A 23,308-nucleotide genomic window follows, 5' to 3' on the forward strand; every position below is an offset into this window, starting at 1 on the left:
GCTCTTGCCTGCTTACAAGAAGGCTCCAAGTACCCTCAACACTCCAGGTCTCCTTGTCTTGACTCTCATCACCTCCCCTCCCAAGAAGAGAGTAGAAGTCTGGGCAGCACAGCCAGTTCTGTGGTTGGTTTTGCAAGATACATGGGTTATGTCTATATCTCCTCCAAGAGGGCTGTCTTGCCCTTTGGGTTGCCTCTCTACTGAAATTCAATAGCTCTTCTGAGAATGTGTGTTTGGAATGACTGGGACTGATCTCCAACATGTTTCTACTCAGAATCAAGCTGAGCTGCATCCACATCAGCCTTCCCAGACCTGCAGTGGTAACTGTGTCTGTCTGTATTGCATCAATCATCATCATGTGCTCTTCAGAAGAAAGCACAATATCACTGTACCTCCTCATGGCCTCTGCCTCATGCTGACACCAGGCATAGCTTCACTTGCAACTTGGTATGATGTAGGTAGGTGTGTACCCTTCCATTTTTCAAACATGTTTCTGCAGACATATTTTCATGGACAGAACATGCACACGTTGCAAGGAGCTGTTGATGTGAGTGGTGTTGGCTGTGTCCCCAACTCTGCAAGCTGCAGAAGATATTTAGTAATATATTTCAGGGACATAGTTGGATTAACAGGAAAGGCTATCCCATTTAGAAGCATCTGGGACTGCCCTGATTTGAACTCCTAGAGAAGAGCACAAAAGGACTTCTTCTGGGTCTCCACTTGGCCAGCATAGGCAAACCTTCTGGGCTTATTTACCCTGAATGTACTGAAGACTGATGGGGAAGACTGGCTAGTGGGATACTACATGCCCCTGGCCCAGCATATTGTAATGTTCCCATCTTACCTAGTTGACAGCAGGAGACTATGGATAGGCAGTCTAGAGACCCATTCTCTGGGAATAGGACTGAGAGATAGAGTTCCAGGTGATTGGGAAGCTCCCCCAGACCATAGGGCTCCTGAGGCCCCTATGACAGTCTCACAGAAGTCTGGGGGATCCATTCTGATGGGTTGAGTGGTCTCTGGCAGGCCCCTTCCATCTTTGGTTCCAGAATTCTTTAGAATTTTATATGCACTCAATCTGCCTAAGGCTGGTATCTGCTGGGCCCTGAGGCCTGGTTATTCCCTAGGAACTAAGGGACATCACTTGTCCAGGTGGGCCCAGGACAGCTCTGGGTAACTTGGGAGTTTGCACATGTATATCTCCTGTCTCTCATTGCTCCTTAGGTGGACAGTATTGGGTTATTTCTAGAAGACTTTAACCCTAGCTGTCCACCAGGGTAGTACCTCAGCTCAGTTACTCCCTACTATGACTCCATTCTAACCTCCCTCATCCAAGAATGTCCCCTCATCTCCCAGACAAACTGTGTGTCCCAGTGTCTGCCTGAGAGTTTGCTCATGTGACAAAATGAAGACTCAGACTCAGGGGCCTCTGAGGAGAAGACAAGGGCTTCTCCAGAGGCTCACACAGCAGGGCTCCACATGCTCTAGGCACACCATTGGGCAACTTGGGGTGACAAGAGACTAACAGAGCCATAGGAGGTTGAGTACCTGCTCTGAGGGGAAGCAAGTAGGGCCCCTGGAGCCTCAAGTGTCGAGAAGGCAACCTGGTATCTCTGGCTATCTCAGAGACAGATGCAGCCTATCCTGCCAGCCATGGGACCCCTGAGCCAGATGCCTCACCTGACAGGGTGTGGCTGGGTGGGTTTCATCTTAACACTATCTCCATGTCCAACTAGCCCACAGCCTGCAAGCAACACGATGTGAGGTGAGCAAGACATGTTTTTATTGGAGAACATGGCAACATGGATACACAGATCTCAAGCCCAGAACACACACACGGCAGGGAGCATCCTGAAACCCGCTCACCCTGGTCCCCCACACTGTCCCCTCCCTTGCTTGGGTTGTCAGTGGCATTCTAGGGGTGAGCCAGACCTAAGGAGGCTGAAGGGGTGGCTCAGCATTTCTTCTTACAGCCACAGGGAGAAGGCAGACCAGGAAGGACCTTCCACAGTGCTGGCCACAGAACAGGGCCACCCAGGCTGGCCCTGGGTGTGAGGTCACTCAGCATAATAGGCCAGAAACCGAGCAGACGGCACACGGGGTGACTTCTGGGAGGGAGGAGGAGAGCTGGGTCTGGTGCTTGGGGCCTCAGGCCTGTGCCTCCAGGGCCCGCACATGCACGCTGGGTAGACAGAACCAGGATGGTGGCAGCTCCTTGCTCTTGCAGTCCTCATGGAAGCGGATGTGGAGGAAGAAGTCGCCTGTGTAGAGGAAGAGGAGGGCCCCGAGGCAGGCCGACTGGCCTGCGGGCTGCACCTGGAGTGGGAAAGGAAGAGGCGTCATACTGGATCTGTAGCTCCAACCCCAAAGCTGCTGGGAGAGCCTCGAACCTGCCTTACTTCGGGGTGATGTGAGAGGGGTGGGACGCACTGGCTCTGCCCCCATCCGAAGCTTTTGGGTTGTGCTTCCTGGGATGAGAGGCTGCATGTATCTGAGAAGCCACTTCCATCTTTGAAAAGAGCTATTGTTGGGCAGTGATGGAGCACGCCTTTAATCCCAGCACTCGGGAGGCAGAGGCAGGCAGATCTCTGTGAGTTCGAGGCCAGCCTTGTCTACAGAGTGAGATCCAGGACAGGCTCCAAAGCTACACAGAGAAACCCTGTCTCAAAAAACAAAACAAAGAGAGAGAAAGGAGCTACCACTCTTTCTCTCCCTGAACTGTTTGGGATTAGTGTGAGAGGGAGTATAGGAAGTAGTATGTGTGGTGATTGAGGACAAGCATCAGAACCAAGTTCTAGGGCCCACTGATTCCTCTGGGACTGGGTGACCACTGCAGGGAGGAGCTGTGGGTACATACAGGGAGGAGCACCACCTTTGACCTCCTCCCTGGTTGCAGGGCTCTATAGGCTGCCACAGTGGGTTGCCCATGGAGACTGCGCGCCAGTTCACACTCACCGTGTCAAGGTAGAAGGTGCTGGAACCCACAAAGGAGATGACATCCTGCAGATCATAGTTGTGCACGCCATTCTGGTGGTCTTGGAAGGGGACCACGGTGAGGGCGAAGGGCCCCACGCTATGAGGACTCCGGTTGGTCAGCCGCACCTCCAAGTGCACGGGGTCACCAACCTGGCAGGCAGCGGCCGACTCACAGTCACATGGCTGCCCATCCACCAGCACATCTGCAAGAGAAGGAAGACTATTAGAGGTAGCCGGTCTGTTGTCCGACTTCTTGCTCTGTGTCAGAGCACTGAAGACACACGGGAGTGACTGGACCCTATTTTCCTGAAATAGTCTGGTAGAGACAGGCGTGGCAGGAGCAGAGCTGTCACCCAGAGAGGCTGTCCACTCAGGAGGAGCCCAGATCTGTAGTGTTCCTCTTGGACATTCCAGCCACAGCTTCCTCTGCTGGTGAAGACCTTAAAAGCTGCAAGGGCAGAACCATGGACTTGGCCCTGCCACACACACTTTTTGATACCCACAGTGCCCGAGATCAGTATCAGGTCTCATCAGACAGAGGGTCTTGGGAGAATGACTTGTACAGAGTCCCCAAAGGAAGGGGGTTTAGGGATGACGACACACTGAGGCTGCCACATGCTCTCAAACTTGCCCAGGTACAGAACCATTCCCTGCCTACCCTGCTATTGCCACTCCTGGACTCATGTCCATTCTCCATCTCAGGTGAGCTGGAGCTATAGAAACCCCTCAGTAGCCCTCATTCATCCCAACACTGATGGCCGGGCATAGCGATGAGGAGCATGGATGTAAACGAACCCTACCGGAGGGTAAGTTTATAATGTAGCAAGGAAAAAGGTGAGGTCAGCCGAGAGTGGGACCATATTGAGACTCCACGGATGGAGTGCTTAAGAGGGCTCATCATAGGCATGGGGAAGGGACACTTCTTCTCATCTACATTCTCCAGGGTATTAATTGTCTCTAAGAGTCTGGTTTAGCTGCATCCTTTCATTTTTGAATGTACAAGACCATCTGGCCTGAGTCTGACCAGGATAGGTGCTGTGGTGGTCCTGAGTCCCTGGCCACTAGTCTGTAATCCACATAAGCATGTCTAGCGATGCTCCGACACACTGCAGGTAGTGTAAGGATGGGCTGCAGCTCCTACTAGCTGCCCCGCTCTCTTGAGCCTACAGTGAGGATCGGAGGGACCTGAGTGTGCCTGTTCCTACCTGTGAGGACGGTCACTATCTTGGTGAACCCCAGTTCTCTCTTGTGCAGTGGAGCAGATGCCAACACTAATGGCTATGATGAGAACATACAAAGTCATGCTGCGTGACGCTGTGGGCAATAGCGTGAGAGCTGTGTATGCAGGCTCCAGAAATGCCCCTCTGGAAGGACTCGGTGGTGGGGTGGACCCATCCCGGCTTCCATCATAGCACATGCTAAGTCTGTAGGGCAGCTCAGTGACTTCTGCCCCCAGCCTGGGTTTCTCCATGTGGCCTCATGCAGAAAGGCACCTAACAGTCCTCCACCTCTTCTCTCTACTCCACATGGAGCAGGTCGTCATGACTATTTCCTGAGCAGTAAGCCCAACCAGGTGCAGTTGGAGCTGCTTGAACTAAATGGGGAGAGCAGGTTGTGGCAGTGGCAGGTTCCGTAAAGGGAAAAATGATTATAAGCAAACCAGTGAAGGGTGGCTGGCTCATTACAGCTCTTGGGTTTTTCTTTTTTTCTCTGCAGAGGACTGTGTGGGCTGTCAGGGCTGCCGGGGCTGCCAGGACAAGGCTGTGGCCCATCTTCCAGCCTTTCCTGCCTGTCTGTTAACCTTTTCCAGCCCTGACTCTGCACAGCCCAAGGCAGGCCAGCTGGGATGCTGGCCTCACCTCTACCCTATCATGTCAGGAGAAACCTTGGACACTCCCAGCCTTCTTCCTGTCCTGAAAGCTGGCATGAGTGTTCCTGCTTCCTGGGGAGAAGAATGAGGAAGAGGTTCTCCCAGGTTGTGACTAGCAGCTTCCTTCCAGCATCCTAGCACATCCACACACAGAAGACAGGAGGCTCCCCAGAAGGACTGCCTACTCTAGCCTGGCTTGGAGTAACTGTCCATCCCATCCACTCAGGGCTATTCTGCATCCTGGGGAGCACTCGGGACCAGGCACTGGACAGTACACACCAGCTGCCGAGTGTGTGACAAGCACCTGCAACCATCCTCCTGCCTCCACCATAGTCCTCAGAGTTCTTATACCATGGTATCCAGGAACAAGGAATTCTGCACCTTCTTGGATACTGATTGGGGAAAAAGCGACCTTCCATGATAGGCCTGCAGGAGAGAAGAGGTCCTGTTCCCTGGCACCCATGTTAGGAAATGTGACGAAAATGAATGCAGTGGCCGTGCTGGTGACAGCGTAAGACCTGCAGCTCTGTCGGCACTAATCCCCAACTCAGCCACAGTGGCATCTATCTGGCTTTCCTGGCTAGGAAAGCCTGGCAGAGCCAAGAAGCAAAGGTGCCCAATCCCCACTGAACCCAGGCTGTGGGGAGAAGTGAGGACCCAAGAGAAGCCAGCTGTGTGTCATAAATGTACAAGCTGGCCTTGCCAGGAAACAGCTGGGACCCCACAGTGCAGAACTTGACAGACACCAGGATGTGCCTGGCTCTGCTGTGAGGGAGGTAAGGTGGCTTAGGGTCCCCCCCCCGCCCCCCGCAGGGCTCACTGTACCTGGAGCCTCCCCAATACCTCCTTCATCCAGTCCACACTTTCAGGCCAGGCTCCAGGGGAATTGAGCAGATGATCTAGGAGGCCACATGATCCAAGCCTGTGACTGGAGCAAGCAGGGGCCAAGTAAGCCAGACTAGACCCCCTGGTGAGGGAAGGTGGGGACACCTCTGGGACTGCAGCAGGGACAGCTGGGCACGGAACCCTGTGTTGTGCTGTAGTTCCTTCTCTAGGCTAGCCAGAGGCTTCCTGGGGCCCCGAACCACAGTGTGCGGGGTGGTCTTTTGATCTCTAGGGCTGGGCCCATGCTCTGAGTCACTGTTCACTTCCCTCTCTGAATGATGTTGCCCTGCTAGTGATGACCAGCTGGTAAAGGACTCTTGTTTGACAGTACCCCTCCCGTCTGGAGGTGGCAGACGGGCTAGTTAGTAGTGGTGGCTCCTGGTCCCCATCAGTTCATCCTAAACGTTGAGTCACCCCTAACAGCTGGCAGCTTTGTGAGTCTCTGTCTCCTCATCCCAAGACGGGGTCATCCCAGAACCACTCCAAGTGGGGCTTTCTGTTGGCGGCCAACAGAGGCTGGCCCTTGACCTTGATCCCGTCAGTCCCCTGTGGCCCAGAGCCAGTGCTCTCTACCCCTCACACTGCCCTTGCTATCCCCCCAGCATGCCACACCTGTCCCAACTGATCTCTCTCCTGGTGGTCACCTGGCCAGTAAGTCCCTGGAGAGTGAGTGGGGTTGAGTGCTCAGCTCAAACCCTGGCCCCATTATTTCCGGACACACCCTGCCACTTGGGACCTCTTAACTCCCCAACCCCACCAGTAACATGACAGGGCTGGAAGCACAACTGAGAGATGCCTTTCAAGTAGAGGGCGTGTTCCCACTGTGGTCCTGCCCAGAGAGTAAGTCCCTGGTGGTGGTGGGGAGTGAATAATCGATCCAAGAGAATCTGGAGTGTAATTGTCCTGGGATTGATGTGCCTCTTTCCTGAAAGCATTAGCCGGACCATGGACCACTGTCCCCTCCCGCCCATCTCTGACAGCAGCTGGAGTGACAGACTTCAATCCCTCTGACCCAGAGTCCCACCTACAGCAGCTGCTGCCACACAGATGCTGGGACAGGGTGCTGGCTCTGCAGAAACCAGGTCTATAGACAGAAGACAATAGGAGGACCAGGGTCTAGAGGGGTCCACCCTGCAGGTCCCAGGAGACTGTAAGGTAGCTGGTCATAGGCGGCCCCGTGGCCTGAAAGAACAGGAGACAGGTATAAGGCACTCCGGCGTAAGATTCACAGGCTGCCTGGTGCTCTGTGTCTTATGTGCCCCCAAGTCCCCATGTCTTAGGATGGAAAGTCGCATGGACCAGGCAAGTCAAAGACTACTTGAGAGAGGAGTAAGAGGCAAGGTGGGAATAAGAGTCACAGGGCAGGCCAGCTGGGCCCAGTCCTGAGGGCCCTAGATCCTCATGGTATTCCAAGTTTATTGCTGTCTTTCCCATCTGGTCTGTATGGAGAAAAGGTGCTGGGCACCTGGGGAAATAGCAGAAGAAGTGGGTCACTTAGGAGAGACATGACAAAAATGGCTGCATCTATCCAGAACGTCCCTCGCAGTGGCTCTGAACCACAATCTCCAGAGGCTGGGTTACCCATGCCCCAGATAGTGAAGTGTCTTCCTGTGTAGGGTGGTATCCAGTGACAGGTTCCAACAGGTGCATGTCTGTTAGCCTGGGTCCAACACACCAACCTCCTGAATCACTCAGTGGGCAGTGAGGAGGACAGGGAAGGGCAGGGTGGAAGTATGTAGGGGCTCCTGAAGGCAGAGACATACTTGTTCCCCCCCCCAGGGGCTCAAACACCTGCCGACCCAGGATTGTATGGTGGTTGAGAATGACCTGTGGTTTCCTGCCCAACTAGCCACCCCCCCCAAGTTCATCCGCCTTTAGCATGGAGCTCCCACAGCCAAGACTGGATTACTTTTCATCCATGGCTACCGATCTAGGGAGCGCATCAGCCCTGCCTCACACACACCTCCCCTCTTTTGCCTCCGGTGTCCTGGAAAACGGCGGACTGCTAAATATAGTTCAGAAGCAAAATTCACCTTTGGGATAAAGAGCATGTCTTCAGGAACAAGGCAGGGAAAAACAGGGATAGCTGGGGGGTTGGTGCTCCAGCCTACTTCAGATGAGGGGATGGACCTGAACCTGGACAGCCAGGGTTGGTCTGGGAGGGACTCGGCTTTGGGAGGGGTCAAGGATCAGCATCAGGCCATAGATGAGGTATAAGACAGGAAAGGATAAACAAGCCTGCGAGGTGACATTAGAGCTCACTGAGGTGTCCCACTCCTCAATACCACCCAGTAGCTGCCCTCTGAGGGAAATAGATTTAGCATAAAATCTCCTCCTTTCTAATCATTCAGGACAAACAGCCCCATCTTCTCCAAAGCCAATGGAACTGATGGCTGAGTGCCTAGTCAACCAAATGCACTGATTTTCTTCTTTACTGGTCAGACTCAGGTAGCTGATGCTTTCACTTTGCTAAGAAGCTCACTCAGTACCAGAAACATTGGTGTCCAGGAACTGTAATTTGGTTCCCATAAACTCCACCCCCACCCACAGTCCTCACATACATACACAGACTTGCCCCCTGCACATTCCTGGGCATGCACTCCTCCATGCCTGCTCACTTGCAAATTCTACTGGCCTGGGTGTTTTAGGCAGAGTGAGGGTCTGACTCAGAGGCTGTGGTACTGGTCCTTGGGAAAGCGATGCCATACACCACCATTCCTACATCTACGCTCTGGGGCTCCTTGCTGCTGGGGAGGTGGCCTCTGTCAGAGTGCTGAAGTTGGAGGTGGAGGGGTGGTAAGGAGGACAGGAGAATCCAGGGAGTTGGCTCCCAATTCCTGAGGCACAAGCTTGCAGTGATCTGAGACCAGACAGTGGCTTTTTGTCCCTGAGTCCCTGCCAGGACCTGTGCTCTGTGGAGCTGGTACCACACACTCCATCCACCAAATGGCATGTATTTTTAACAATTATTGAGGTAGCTAATTAGTTCATAAACCAGAATGCCACTCCTTGGCATGGAGGTTGCTCGAGACCCACATGTGTAATTACCCTCAAGTTGAGAACAGCTCCTGAGGAGCCTCTGCCTCTCCTGGGGAAATAATTTACTTTTACAACTTTTCATTAAAGATTAAAGAGAATTAAATTAAAATTAAGGCGAACTGGAGTTCAAGAAGAGGGCTGTGTGCACACAGTCCTCTTTCAGAGGCTCTCCAGCCTCATCCTGGCCTATAAATTTCAGAGAGTGCAGGCTGAGCTCCGAAGCACCAGGGCTCCTCCATGCAAAGCCACTGGCCACCCACAACCCTATGACCATACTGACTGGGGACTGTGGCCATTGGGTCCACTGACTCCAACAATACCACAAATACCCATCACCAAGGGTTACTGTGGGATAATGCTTTTGTACACTGGTTTAATAAAATGCTGATTGGCCAGTAGCCAGGCAGGAAGTATAGGCAGGATAAGAGACAAGGAGAATTCTGGGAAGAGGAAGGCTGAGTCAGGAGACACTACCAGTCGCCTCTGCCATGAGAAGCAAGATGTAAAAGTACCAGTAAGCCATAAGCCACGTGGCAAAGTATAGGTTTATAGAAATGGGTTAATTTAAGATATAAGAACTAGTCAGTAGTAACCCTGAGCTAATGGCTGAAGAGTTTTAATTAATATAAGCCTCTGTGTGTTTACATGGGTCTGAGGGGCTGTGGACCCAGTGGGACACAGGAAAACTTTCAGCTACAGTAGGTGCAGGATAGAACTCTGCTATGTAGGTGTTAGTCTGTGGCAGAGGCAGGGTCCAGGATGTCGCTCTACATCCCCAGAAGCCAAAGGCCCTTTCCCTGCTGTTCATTCCTTGAGGTAGGACCTAATGGATCCCAGGCTGGCCTTGAACTTACTATCTAGCAGTAGATGACCTTCAACTTCTAATCCTCATATTGTGATTATAGGCAAGTGCTACCATGCTTTGATGAGGTGGTAGGGGGATCAGATTAAGGCCTCACACATGCTAGAAAAGCATTCCACCAACCAAGCTTGCCTTCCTCACACTCTCCTCTGAAAATATGAAGGGTGGTATGTCCCACATACTCCCTTAGGGTATGGAGCCCAACTCGTACCCCTACTATGAGCCAGGGAACTCGGACTCCTCCCCATCTCACTCCACCCAGTTTATACCCAGCCTGGTCTGACCCTATACATCTTGCACCAGGACCTAACCTGCCAGTATACTAGAGTTTCCTCTGCATGCACCCTTCTAAATATAGTCTGGAACATAAACAATACCCTAGTATAATCTAGTGAGACCCACTCCTAACCTCTGGTCAGGACATACATCCTGCTCATTGTTTTAGCCTCCTGTGTCCACCTGACTTCATCCCACCCATTGTATGTATGTATATATATACAGTCTCCAACCTTCAGGCTGAACCTGTCTCATACATCCTGGGCTCTGTCATGCCCATATCAAACACATGCCTAGGTCCACTCACTAAAATACGAAAGATCAAGACAGTATCCCTCCACAAACACAGGCGGTAGGGTCATCCTGGGCAACAGCTAGGCTGCTCCTGGCTCCAGCAGATCAATATGCCATCTAAAATGAGTCCAGCCCAGCCCAGGAGAAAGGTCACAGTGGTTAATGCAGTCAGCTGACCTGGCTTGTGTCTGAAACCTCTGGCCCCGTTCTGTCAGGCATAGTCTGGAAAGTTAAGGGCATCGCTCCACCACAACAGGCTCAGAGGCCAGCTCTGAAGAAAATGCCTCTAAGTCTCTAGAAGCTAGGGATACCCAGAGGCCAAGGCTTCAGACGCTGGGATTGAACTTAACCTGTAAGCAAATCTGACTTTTCAGAAGACTCACTTCTAACACTGCTCAGAGCCATGGGAAGCCAGATTGGGGAACTCAGCTTTGGGGTGTTGCTAGTTAGGGGGACCCATACAATTTCTTTTTACCTAACTACCTTCACTACAACAACAGAAGAAAAGTTTGGATAGTATCTTTCCTCCCTCTACAAACTCAAAGAACACTAGACTACAGATCACCAAGCTAACTACTATCCATCTATTCCCTCATCCACCCATGAAATACAGCCCAGCTAGTCTTGAACTTGAAATCCTGTCTTAGCCTTCCACTGAGAGCTGGGGATGTATAACCTGCAGAACTTTTATACTCTTAGTTATGAATCCACAAATATCACTACCACAAGCCTGCCTTATGCCTAAGTTTCTCCATGATTCCCAAGGGAGTTGGTGGTACTTTTACTTGCTTGCACATTAAGCCTGCCATCGATCATTGTTAAATATCTGTCCTTTAGTGAGTCAGGAATCTTCACCAGGACTGAGGGTTGCTGTGAAGATGTGATGGGGCTTGCATTCCCAGCATGTGGTTATCAAGACTGGGTCTCAAGGCCACTTCTTTTCGTCTTTCTACATTTGGAAGGGGACAAGTGATTAGACCTCAGAATTGGGAGTAACTACAGGGACCATGTTACACTGGACTTGTCATCTGCAGCCAGGTCAAACACCACAGAGAGAGATGGACATGCCTGTAGAGAAATGGGAATTATAATTAGCTGATATTGGTGTGAGACAGTTCATGGGGGTATGTATGTATATTTACACACATACACACACATGTGTACAGGGTTTATCTCACTGTTTTCATAGTCTGGTCCCTGGGGCTATTCTCAATGTTACACAGCTTCACTCCTACAACTGACCCTCCTATGTGCTGGACAGTGGATTCAAAACAAAACCAACCCTGCTTCATGTTCACTGGATTCTTGCAGCAAGGCTAACGTCCCAGGGGCAGCACCTGGGAACCTTTGCCCATTGTGGCCAACCTGGTTTGGCTCTTTTATCCATCATTCTCAGCCAGTCCAAGCTTTGCCTCCTTCCACCCACTCTTGGAACCCCACCAGGCTCATGGACAAGACAACACTGCCATTTCCACAATGCTCAGTTCCGAAGCCCTTGCCTCTAAGGCCTGGATTTGGACCACCAGTTCTTTCCAGGACCTTCATTCTGGGCCCTAGCTATCCACACAGAGGCTCTGTTCTCCACATGGAGCCCCAGTTCTTCACAGAGACCCCATTCAGCCACCTACCTGGCATTGACATAGAAGGAGTATACCTAACTAGACCACCTCTACCCACCCGCTGTTCCTCTCCCTATCAAGAGGACCCATATAATGGAGGCCAATATCCCAACTATACATATGCTACCAAATAAAAAGTCCCAGTACCCGGAATGGGTAACATCTTTTTGAGTTGTTGGCCAGTGGGGTACTAGAGAATCCCCCAAATTATAGGCTATTGCCAATGCTATTGGTTACCCTCTACAACTTGACATCAAGGTCCTGTTGCTGAAGACACCACATAGTTGAGTCATAGAACATGAAGAAATCTAGCTGGTACTTGCCTGGAAGCTTAACTCCTACTGGTCAGCATTCACAATGCTTAAAGGTACTATACACACTGCTGGAGGAGAAAAATAACAATCTCATCTGCGAGCCCGAATAACAATCTGCCCACAGGGTAAGTCCATCTATACAATGGTGGCATAAATATTATGGGAATAACCAACCAGTTTTTAAATTGGATTTAAGGCTTGGTGCTTGAGATGGAACCCATACCTGATACTGTCAATGAGGCCAAGACCTTGAGGCTAAATGGATCATGGGACATAGGAGAGAACCATTACTATTATTCTGCTAAAAAGAAGATGGCAATAAAAGAACTCCCGATGACTTGTTGCTCTACCCACAGATCAGTGCATTGCTCAACATTTATCCCAGAAGATTCTCTTTGCAGCAGGTGACAATAAACACAGAAAGCCATAACTGGTCAATGTAAAGAGCATAAGCAACTTTGGAATGCTCAGTCCTAAACGGGATGTCTATATCAAAGCCTTTCCCTTCAAGCTTAGATATCTTTGCGGAAGAGCGGGGCAGAGAGACTGGAAGAGCCGGTGGTGGCCGATGATTTAAAGGAAAGTGTTTTCCACACCCAACAGGGCAGAAGCACATGTGAACTCAGAGACTGTGACGCTACACAAGCCAGACAAAATCCCAGCCAAGATGCTTTTTATAAATGATAGCTGCTGGAAGAGGAAAACATCAGCTCTCCTCAGCGAGTGACACTGGATGTATCAACCACACTCCAGAACAGGCCCCATGCTCATAGGTGGTTGGCCAACACCAAATTGGACTCCTTTTTTTTTTTTTTTTTGAAGAGAGAGACCATGAAGTTGGGTAGGTAGAGAGGTGGGGGAGGATCTGGGAGGAGTTGATTGAGGGAAAAGGATATGAACAAAATACATTGTATGAAATTCTCAATGGATAAATACAAATGTTATTTTATAAAAGATGGCCCAGTGACAGAGGGGCTCCTCTATGCTTCTCCGTTCTCACTCCTGCTGCTCTGAGAGAGCTGGTGGTGGTCTCTGTGCCCTTTACCACCCTTGTCTTCCCTGCCACCTGAGGTCTGCCTTCTTCCTCACAGTGGAGCATGTCCTGGTTCTGCTTACAAACCTCCAGTGGCTTTCCAGTTTGTGTAGAGCAAAACCCAGGCCTTTGCAGGCTCCTGAGACGCCACTCTACCCTTGGCTCCTCTCACAACCCAAGGGCAGCATGTGTCTCAGTACACTGAGCTTATTCTGCCCTCAATGTCTTTTCATGTGCTGTCACTCCTCGAATACAGTGCCCAGACTGTCATACAGATTCACTGATCATTTGCTCCTCGCTCAGACTCCCACTACCGACAAGTCTGGCTGGGCACCCTACCCTCGGTGACATGATGTTTCTCATCTTTGTAGCACTAAGTGAACAGTTTTTTCAGACAACCCAAGTCTCTGGGTTCTACCTGCTTCTCCAGCTGACACTAGTTAAAGGCCTACACCGATTCTCTCTTGAAGCTCCAAGAAGGCATTCACCTTGCCAACACCTTGTTCTTGAACTTCCGGCCTACAGACTGGGAGAGCAGACGCTTCTGTGTGTAAGCCAACCAACTGATGACACTTGCCACGGCAGCCTCAGGACACAGACACATTCATCCCCTGAAAATGTGACCTGATGATGGGCTGCAGCAGGCTGATCGGTGGAGGGAAGAAGACCCCACTTTGGGGGCTGCCTGAAGGGTACCTCAGAGGTGCTTCTAAGGCAGCACAGGAGCCCGCCCGCCCGAGAGAGCTTTGCTTTGAGAACCAAGAGCAGCTTGCCATCTGCATGTTATAGCTGTTATGCAAATGAGGGTTCTGGAAAACAGTCTGTTCTTGTCAATAATTGAATCATCTCCAGAGTCACCTTCTGCCCCGGCAAAGCACAAGTGCTCAGGAAAGGGATGGCTGAGACCCTGCCGAGGGACCTCTGGCCTCTCTTGTTACCCCTACAGCTCCAGGCTCCCAGAGATGGGGGGATCGCAGCCATGTGCAGCACCCACACATGCAGAAGGTGTGAGGCGGGGAGGGCATTGTTAGAGGTAGGCGGGGCTAATACCTCCCACATTTCTGAAAGAAGAGTATGCATCTCAGGCAGGGGAATGGCTGAAGGCTCTCCATTCTGCCACTCAGTAGGGGAGAGAATGATCTTCCCTGGGTCTTGAATGTGGCCCTGATGTGGTGTACTAGATACAGCACAGGCTTCTAAACATCCCCTTTCTTCATTCCTAATAAACCATAAGCTAAGCTATCCAGAGGAGAGAAGTCAGGGGAAACGGATGCAAGCCACAGGGCAGGGCTGAGACTCCAATGAAGCTCTGAGTGATAAGACTAAGCTTATCACAGCTTAGTCTTTGGGAAGAATGGAAAAGATACTAGACTTATGCAAAGAAGTAAAACACCTTTATGGAGTCACAGAGACCTGAGTTTCTCTTCTGTGAGAGAGCACTTGGGGTTTCTCCATCCATTTTTTAAAAATTTAATTCATTTATGTATTTTTTAGGTATGAGTACTCTGTCTGCATGCATGCCAGAGAGAGCTTCAGATCCCATTACAGATGGTTGTGAGCCACCAGGTGGTTGCTGGGAATTGAACTCAGGACCTTTGGAAGAGCAGTCAGTGCTCTTAACCTCTGAGCCATCTCTCAGTATGAAGAAGAAAATGAAGTCGTTGGCTCTCATGAGTTTACTTCTGATGGAAGACATCAGCAAATAAGTGAACAGATACATGAATGTACATATGCTCACGTGTGTGTGTGTGTGTGTGTGTGTGTGTGTGTGTACGCCCACATGGTAGACGGCAACCAGTCCAGTGAAGGTTAGAAGTGAGGGGCTGTTCTTAGAGGGCATTAGGAAAGGTCTTGGTCAGGAGGGGGCGATGGAGTAAACCTAGGACAGAGCAGGAAGCGGGGACCCTGCATCAGTTACAGAGCAGCAGTAACTCAGATTGGTCATTTTTATCGTCTGGGTGAGCTGGACATCCTGAGCTTGAGTGGAAGGAGACACAGACTTGCTCCACTTGCTGACAGCGATGAGGAGACCAGGGGCATGGATTAAGGGCACAGGGGAGGGAAGAGTGGCTTGGGAAGGAACGAAGGGTCTTCTGGCTATCTAGGCATCCCTAAACCCAGACACATACACAAGAAGAAACTGATGAGTCATTCATAGACACGCAATGGCTAACAGAGTCACCCAACAATGTGACAGAGTGTTTGGCTCGCTTTCCTCAGAAGGCTTTGGGTAACCCGTCCAATTCCCATGGCTCAAGACACCAGTAGCATAGATGGAGGAAATGAAAGAAAAAAAAAAATCCCAGATCTCCAGGTTCTGTTCCAGACTGGTCCCCACATAAAGGAGAACTGAGATGATGCAGGTCTGTGTAAGGGGGACCAGTGGAAAACTCGGGCAGGGGTAGCACAGGCTGAGGTGGGGCAGAAGATTCCAGATAGAGGAGAGATAAGCCATAGTGCAGTGGTAGAAAAGAGGGTTGGAACAATGCAAAGTGGCCTTTCTGGCTGGGTGCAGGTTTCCAGTGGGGACTAGGGAAACGATAAACATGTCTGGTGGTCACTTCAACAAAGAAGAAACACAAGCAACCAGTAAGCATGGGGCAAAATGCCAAGCCTGTCCAGTAATCGAAGAACACACACAAGGAAAGGCCTCAGAGCCATCCTTTATGGCCCAGGAGACGGGCACAGAGCTTTAAGGGAAATAAAAGCTATCGCCAGCAAGAGTCAGGGGGACGCAAGTTTTCACACATGGCTGCTGGGAGACTAAGGGTTGGAAGATTCATGGAGGCTGGTCTCCAAATAAGGAGAGCCGCAAATGGCCTTTGACTTGGCAATTTCACTCCTGGAAGGTTAGTAATGTGGGCTGCCTCTCAATGTTATAACATGGAGAGTCTAGAAACTACCCCACAGTACAGAGCACTGCAGGGTGGGCTGAATAAATCATGGAGCATCAGCGCAGCAGAATATTAGACAGCCATTACAGACCCTGACTTAGATATGCCCTCAGCATGCAAGGACATGATGACATATGGCGAGTTAGCATAGGTGACAGACAGTATTAGCCTTAAGATACCTGTCCAGTAGAGAGCCTATAGCCACATACCTACTCCTTAACAGCCACTGCCTTGGACAGTGGGGATTGCTAAAGATTCTACTTCTTCGTTTTACGACAATTTTTTCCCTGCACTAAGCAGAGGTTAATTTGACAGCAGGGGTTAGCTCCCTCTAATCTGTGTTATTTACAGTAAATATTCACTAATATCTACAGGTGGATGGGACTATGTCTTCCAGATTCATCTGCTGAAACTTTAACCCTGAGTATCTGAGAAGAGGCAGTGCCTAGTGTCGGGCTTTCAAATGTGTCTTTGCAAGCTTGGGAACCAAGTTCTAATTCCAGAATGCACATAAAGCCTGATGCTGTGGTACGTACATTTGTAACCGCAGCCCTCCAAACTGAGCAGATAGATTACATTCTATAATATACTTGCATGTATTAATTTCAAAAATAAAAATCAAGTTAAAGTTACAATTAAATAATGTGATAAAATACCCCAAAAGCCCAAAGTTAAAGAAAAAGACACTGTCATACCTCTGGGGGAGGGGGTAAAAACAAATATTTAAAGTATCTTATATATATTTAAGGAGAGGACTAGATACTTTCATAATGTTATTTTGTTAGTGAAAGTATTAATTTAAAAAAAATATGCAAAATACATCAATCCAGCATATACTGGAAGAGTATCTCTAGGTAGCAGGCAGAGCAGTGGGCACAGGGACTCCAGTGGGAACCCTGACAGCTCCACAGTCCCCTGGACATCAAGGGGGCCATTTGCAGCAAGTTCCTCAGGCTACGTGACTCCTGCAGACGTCCAGACCCAGGCCCCATGCCTTTCGGCCACGGCCTGCAGCCCTATTGCTGAGTCTCGGCAGCATCCTATAGGCTGGGAGCTTCTCCTCCCGGCAGAGATTGGGACATCTGCCCAGGGTGGGTGAGCAGGAAGATGACTCAGCTCATGGTGACAGCCCTTTAGAGGAAACTTAATTATTCTGTAGCCTGGCCCAGAGGGAGGGAAGGGTGCGTGGCTAATAGCGATCGATTCGTCCTGCCAATCTCCTAGGCTATTTATAGCCTGCGTATAAAGTCACTTGGGATCCGAATGGAAAGGTATCGTTTATCAAGCCAAATAGTGCATGTGAGTGTGTGTGTGTGTGTGTGTGTGTGTGTGTGTGTGTGTGTGTGTGTACTAGTGAGTGCCACCTGTGTGCCCTCGTGCCAGGCGAGCACACCAAAGACCGGCTGGCACATGGGCATGAGAAGCCATGACAGAAAAGAACAGAGCACTGGGGGCTGGTGGTGTGGGAGAGGCTGTCCCACTCCTTCACGGGCCTAGCACTGCCCACTTCACAGAACAGGAAACGGAAGCCCAGAGCTCAGTGACCAGCTGTAGGTGCCCACCCAGCTGGCCACTGGGGTATGCCTACCATTCCTTGCCTCAGAAGAAGAGAAGGGTGTTGGTTTTTTTCCAGAGCAACCTCTACACCCTTCAGGATCTAAGGGGGCAGACCAGTCCCTGCCTAGGACAAGACACAGCACTAGGATGTGTGAGCATGGGGACATCAGTGTAGCGTCGGCTCTCAGGAACTCAGAGGGAGGTCTGGTATGAGGAAAGACAAGACAGCCTGGGCCAGGTTGTTACTGAGCTGACACCCCAGATCCTGTCACTCCCCCCTTCTTGACGGCTGCCTCCTGAGCCCCACACTCAGGATACTGTCCACACCCTGTCATAGGCCCTCAGGTCTCTGCCCATAGGGCTCTCCCATGACCATCCCTACCACCCTGCTTAGTATCTCTTGCCTGTGTCCCCGATAACATCCAGAGTCTCCAGAGCCAAAGGGGAGCCTTGGTGTATCTCTGCATGTTTCTGCCAAGCAGCCTCATGGCTCAGAGGCTCAAGTCACTACACCATGTCTTGGCCCAAAGCCAGATCTCCCCAACATTGCCCCTCTTCCTAAAAGCAGGTGATTTATCAGACTGTATGCAATGAGGATCAGAGACCTACATGAGCAGATAGCCCAGAGTACTGAGGGAGGTGATGGAGCAGGCCCTCCCTTCCTGGTGGGTAGACCTCAGAGGTCACCATGACATCCAGGTCCCTAGACAGAGCTATGTGATGACAGCAGCTGTCTCTCCCCATTGTGGCTGCTCCCACCTCTGAGATGTCTTATTTCTACTCTATTCAATACTTCATCCCTGATAGAATTCACAGCTTAGGAAAGGAGCAGTCTCCCATGGGTGAGCACAGATAACACTGGGGAGCTGACTCAGCTCCTGGCCCTCGCCCAGAACACCGCAGAGAACACCCAGACGGCGATGTCTGAAAGTCACAGAACAGCAAATGGGGTTCCCTCACAGCAATGCTTGGTGACAAGGCAGGTGAAGGTTGCCAGGAGGGATCATGGGATGCTGCCTGAGAATGTCCACTACCTATGTGGACCCAGGAGGCACATCCAGGTCACAGGATAGGGTATGTAGAATGGGGCCTGGTTCAGACACACAGACTTACAGAGAGAGAGAGAGAGAGACAGAGACAGAGACAGAGACAGAGAAGGGAAGGAGGGAAGGAGAGGGACAGAGGGACAGAGGGAGGGAGAGACAGAGACAGAGAGACAGGTGGACCACAAGGCCAAGCCGCAAGAGAAATGGATGGGTAGGAGGATCTCAGGCTCTTCCTGTCTTTATTGGAGGAAGTCTAAAAGTGACTGGGGTCCCTGCATGAGCTTTCCTTGGCTCGTGGCTCTCAGAACAGCAAATGAAACTAGAAATGTGGTAGCTGGAGCTCAAGAACTAGAAAGCCATTATTCATTTCCTTTGACTTTCCTATTCCTGTAAATGTTTCATCTTTTCATTAGCTGATAGGTTTGCTTTTCCCAGAATCTCTCAGAAGAGGGCTTCTGGCCTGGGCTGGACAGGGCTAGAAGTTAATAGCCATTCTTCCAGGTCACTATGAAGTCGAGGGACCAGGGCCACTTCATGAGGGAGGGATGCCGACTGGCTTGGGACATGGTGTAAACCTAGGCTTCCCAAGGGCCAGCCACAAGTGTGTCCCCAGTGCAGATGCAGGCTGGTCAGGGCTCAAGTCCTGCATGCTGGGTCATGCCTCCTTCCTTATATCTCTTCCTTCTTCGCCCATATCCCTGCAAGCACTGGGTTCTTCAGAGGCCTGCCTGACCCTCGGCCAGACAATTGTTCTCTCCCATGGTTTCCTGTCCCTCCTGTCCTGGCACTTAGGCTGTAATGGACCCTGCTTGTGTGATACCCCTTCCATGTCCTCCATTTACATTCAGCTCTGCCCGTCTTGCTGACAGCACCTCAGTACATGTATGGGACCAGACAGGTGGCTCCCTTCTCATCTGGTCCTGGGTTCTAGTCAGCCAGCCCTGAAACTTCATCCCAAAGATGAGAAGACAAAGAGGAGTAGGCTCAGCAGGAGCCACGTAATCCTCTTCAGGGAAAGGGCTGCTGGGGGACGGGTGGTGTCTCTCTACTCCAAGTCTCTTCCGATCAGATAAACTCTTCTGATAAACCCAGGGACCTGAGGTCCAGGGGGACAGATCTGCCCTCGGTGACCCAAGGAGAAGGTGATCAGACCTAAAAAGGACAGAAGAGAAAGGAGAGAGACCCCATGCAGCACAGGTGTCTGAGGTAGGTTTCTACACAGCAGCTGATCCGAGAAACCACCACTTGGCTACCAAATCTCCAGCCAGCTGGGCACAGAGGCTCTGTAGCCTCCGTTTATAGCTGTGTCCTGCTCCTGACCATCACAGGGCCTTCTGAGGGCTTAGAAGCTGCAGGTTCCATCACCTACTTGTGTGTGTGTGTGCACTCACATACAGAAAAAAATCTGTGCTTCCAGAGCTTGGCTTCAATGGGCTCTCCGGACAACCAAAGTAACTATAAATTTTATTAGGGAAACCACTAAACAAAGCTCCTCACAGGAATCCAATGACAAGAGAACTGTTTCTCCTCAGCTGCTGATTGATGGAGCTGGGTTGTGCCTTTAACCCATCGGCTCCTGTAAGACAGCTTTGCCTCTCTGTGATCTTCATGGAGCCTCCCCCCACCCCAGACCTGGTCCCTGGCCCAGTCCAGAATGCAGCCTTTCCACTCTGGGCTGATTTCTGACATCCATGACCTTCCTCGGCCTCCTGATCACCTTTCAAGCTTCATTTACAGCGGCCGTCCCTGGAGAGTGCTCTTTTCCTAAGGCATGGTCACATTCAACACAGTCTGCCCTTCCATAACTGCTCATTCAGCATTTAACACAGTTACACATCTGACTGCCACCTATCCACTTCTACTGGAACACAAGTCCCTTAGAGGTGACATGAGCAGGGACTGGCAGATGCCAGGTGCTTTATTTTTCTTAAGTTTACTCAAGACATCTGTTTGAATTCCTTAGTTCTGGATCCAAACAGGTCCCAGTGGGAACAGTGTGAACATCAACCTACTTTGTCATCCTACGGCCCTGTAGAAAGTTTCCTCGATGAGCAAAGGAATGAGTGAATGGTTTTTTTCCTCAACAAGGGGGATTTCCTAGATGGACACTCAGCCTGGCCATGATACTTCTCATATTATGCACTGTCGGATGATATTTTGTTTGTGTTCTGACAAATAAAGCTTGCCTGGAGATTATCGGGTAGAGCTAGCCACTAGTTAACCATAGAGGCTAGGCAGTGGTGGCACACACCTCTAATCCCAATACTTGAGAAGAAGAAGCAGGAAGATCAGGAGTTCAAAGCCACCCTGGGCTACATGAGATTGAACCAGTCTAAGAGCCAGGCGGTGGTGCACACCTTTCATCCCAGCACTAGGGAGGTGGAGACAGGAATATAAGGCAGATGGAAACAGGACCTCACCCCTGCCACCCATTCAGTCTGAAGATTCATGGAAGTAAGAAGTCTCTGGTGTAGTGGCTGCTTCTCTGATCTTCAGTTTTCACTCTCGATATCTGACTAGGTTGTTATTGTTAAGACTAATTAGGATCACGCTTCAATGCACATATTGTAAAACAAAACCAGAGCAGAGCAAACAGCATGCTTCTAGCCAAGATGGAGAAACAGGGCCATACTTGCTTTCCTCTGGAACCAACAAAACACAGGCCCAGAACAGATGAAATATACATGTGAAATATGGTTCCCATGACTCTGACCATTAGGCAGAAAAGAACAACGAGAGAGAGGATATAAATAGATGAGGTGCGTTTCCCATTCCACAGGCGTAGAGAATAGTGAGGCCACACACAGGTTCAGGGGGGAACAGGAACAAATGGGACAGATTATGGGATGGGGAGTGGGAAGGAACCATAGCGATCTGTCTGAAAGTAGTCAAGGATGCAGGCAAGAGGATTACAGGGAAGAGGGCTGAAGGTGCATGGCCTGAGGTGCAGCATTTGCTCCTAGAACTCAGGCAGTGAAGCATCAGCTTGATGCACTGGATAGCATGCTTGGAGAGCTCTTATGTTCAGAGCGAGCAAGTGGTCCTCAACTATGTGCTACCCTGATCTTGCTTTAAGAAAACATCTCAAAGCAGTATCTGAAAGGATTTAATTATTTCTAAGTAACCTTCTGTGTCTCGGGGGCATGAGGATGTCCTCACCCACAGCCAGCAAGTCTAGGATCTGGTGAGAGACTAGCAGGAAATGGTAACTACCTGAACAAATACATAAGACCCCTTACACTGGGCGGTGGTGGCGCACACCTTTAATCCCAGCACTTGGGAGGCAGAGCCAGGCGGATCTCTGTGCATTTGAGGCCAGCCTGGACTACCAAGTGAGTTCCAGGAAAGGCGCAAAGCTACACAGAGAAACCCTGTCTCGAAAATCCAAAAAAAAAAGACCCCTTACAATTGAAATATTTAAGTTAATAACATTTATGTGGGACTTAGTGCATGTGCATAAAAGGAGTTCTAGACAACAACAGTATTAGGGCCCACAGGGGAGGGTTAGAACTATCCTATGGTAAGATTTTTAGAGTGTATGTGTACTTACATGATGCTACTTCAACACAGACTGTGGTAAGTTACAGGCTGTATTCTAATTTACAAAGTGCTCGCTAGAAATAACCAAACAATCATCACTATTAAGTCAACAAAGGAGACCGTCTTTGTTCACAGGTGACATTTCTAATGAATAATTTGGGGTGTCAACTTGACTGGAGTCAACTAAAACCAAGCTACTGGCCACTCCTGTGAGTGATTTTCTTCATAGGTTGATTTGAAATAGGAAGACCCAATTTAAATGTGGGCAGCCCCTCTGGTGGCAGCTCCATAAAGGGACAGGGAAGAAGAGAACTAGGCTCTTTGCCTGCTTGCCCTTACTCTCAATGCTGTTGCTGCCGCATTCCTTTACCTGTATTCAAACCAATTTCTTTGGGATTTCAAAGTAGACCAAAGACCAGCAGCTCCCCAGGACTCCAGCACCAGATTGGGACTACTGAGACATCCAGCCTCAGGGACAGAACAACTACTGGATTCTCCATCATTCTGACATGAGGCGGCCATTACTGGACTTACCCAGATTGCATCTCATAAGCTAATCTAATAAGTCTGTCATTCTGTCTTTCTATCAGTTATTTTCCTTTAGAGAACCCTGACAAATACAACTTGGTTGTCTATTTAGGAAATGTAAAAGAATCAATCCCTTCAACTCTCCTCTCAGCCTCTCTCCTCAAAACAAACAAAAAAACTCAACTCCCCTGGGACCTATCAACCATAGTTGAAACTCTCCAAGATATATGGTTAATGCATAAAAGTTAGACTTGCCTATAGACCAGCAATGAGCAAGTAGATATTGAAATCAGAAACACAGCAACATTAAAATCCTCACTAAAATGAGATGTTGGACCCTAACTCTAACAGGATGTACAGGATTGACATGATAAGGAAATACAAAACTCTGCTGAAAACAATCAAAAAAGAGCAAAGTAAATGGAGAGACATCCCATGCTGGTAGATAGGAAGGCTTGGGGTGGTCAACATGTTGATCCTTTCCAACTGGATCTATAGAGTCAATGCAACCACAAACAAAATCACAGCAGGTTCTGATGTGGACATTGAGATGCTGACTCTAAGGTACACAGGAA

The 23,308-nt window shown here is 50.0% G+C and overlaps 1 protein-coding gene across 4 annotated transcripts in view; it reads right to left on the reverse strand.

The window, feature by feature from the left end:
- Nucleotides 1–1,761: 1,761 nt before the first annotated feature.
- Nucleotides 1,762–23,308, reverse strand: part of Trappc9 (trafficking protein particle complex 9) — a 479,996-nt gene continuing 458,449 nt past the window's right edge. For all 4 annotated transcript variants that reach the window (XM_037197522.1, XM_028885994.2, XM_037197521.1 and 1 more), the window contains 2 exons: nucleotides 2,956–3,179; nucleotides 1,762–2,316 (listed from right to left, as the gene is read on the reverse strand). In XM_037197522.1, the coding sequence (XP_037053417.1) occupies nucleotides 2,149–2,316; nucleotides 2,956–3,179 (392 nt within the window). In that variant the 3' untranslated portion in view covers nucleotides 1,762–2,148. The remainder of the gene's footprint in view (nucleotides 2,317–2,955; nucleotides 3,180–23,308) is intronic.

Source organism: Peromyscus leucopus, chromosome 20 (genome assembly GCF_004664715.2).
Source record: "Peromyscus leucopus breed LL Stock chromosome 20, UCI_PerLeu_2.1, whole genome shotgun sequence".
Taxonomy (NCBI): Eukaryota; Metazoa; Chordata; class Mammalia; order Rodentia; family Cricetidae; genus Peromyscus; species Peromyscus leucopus.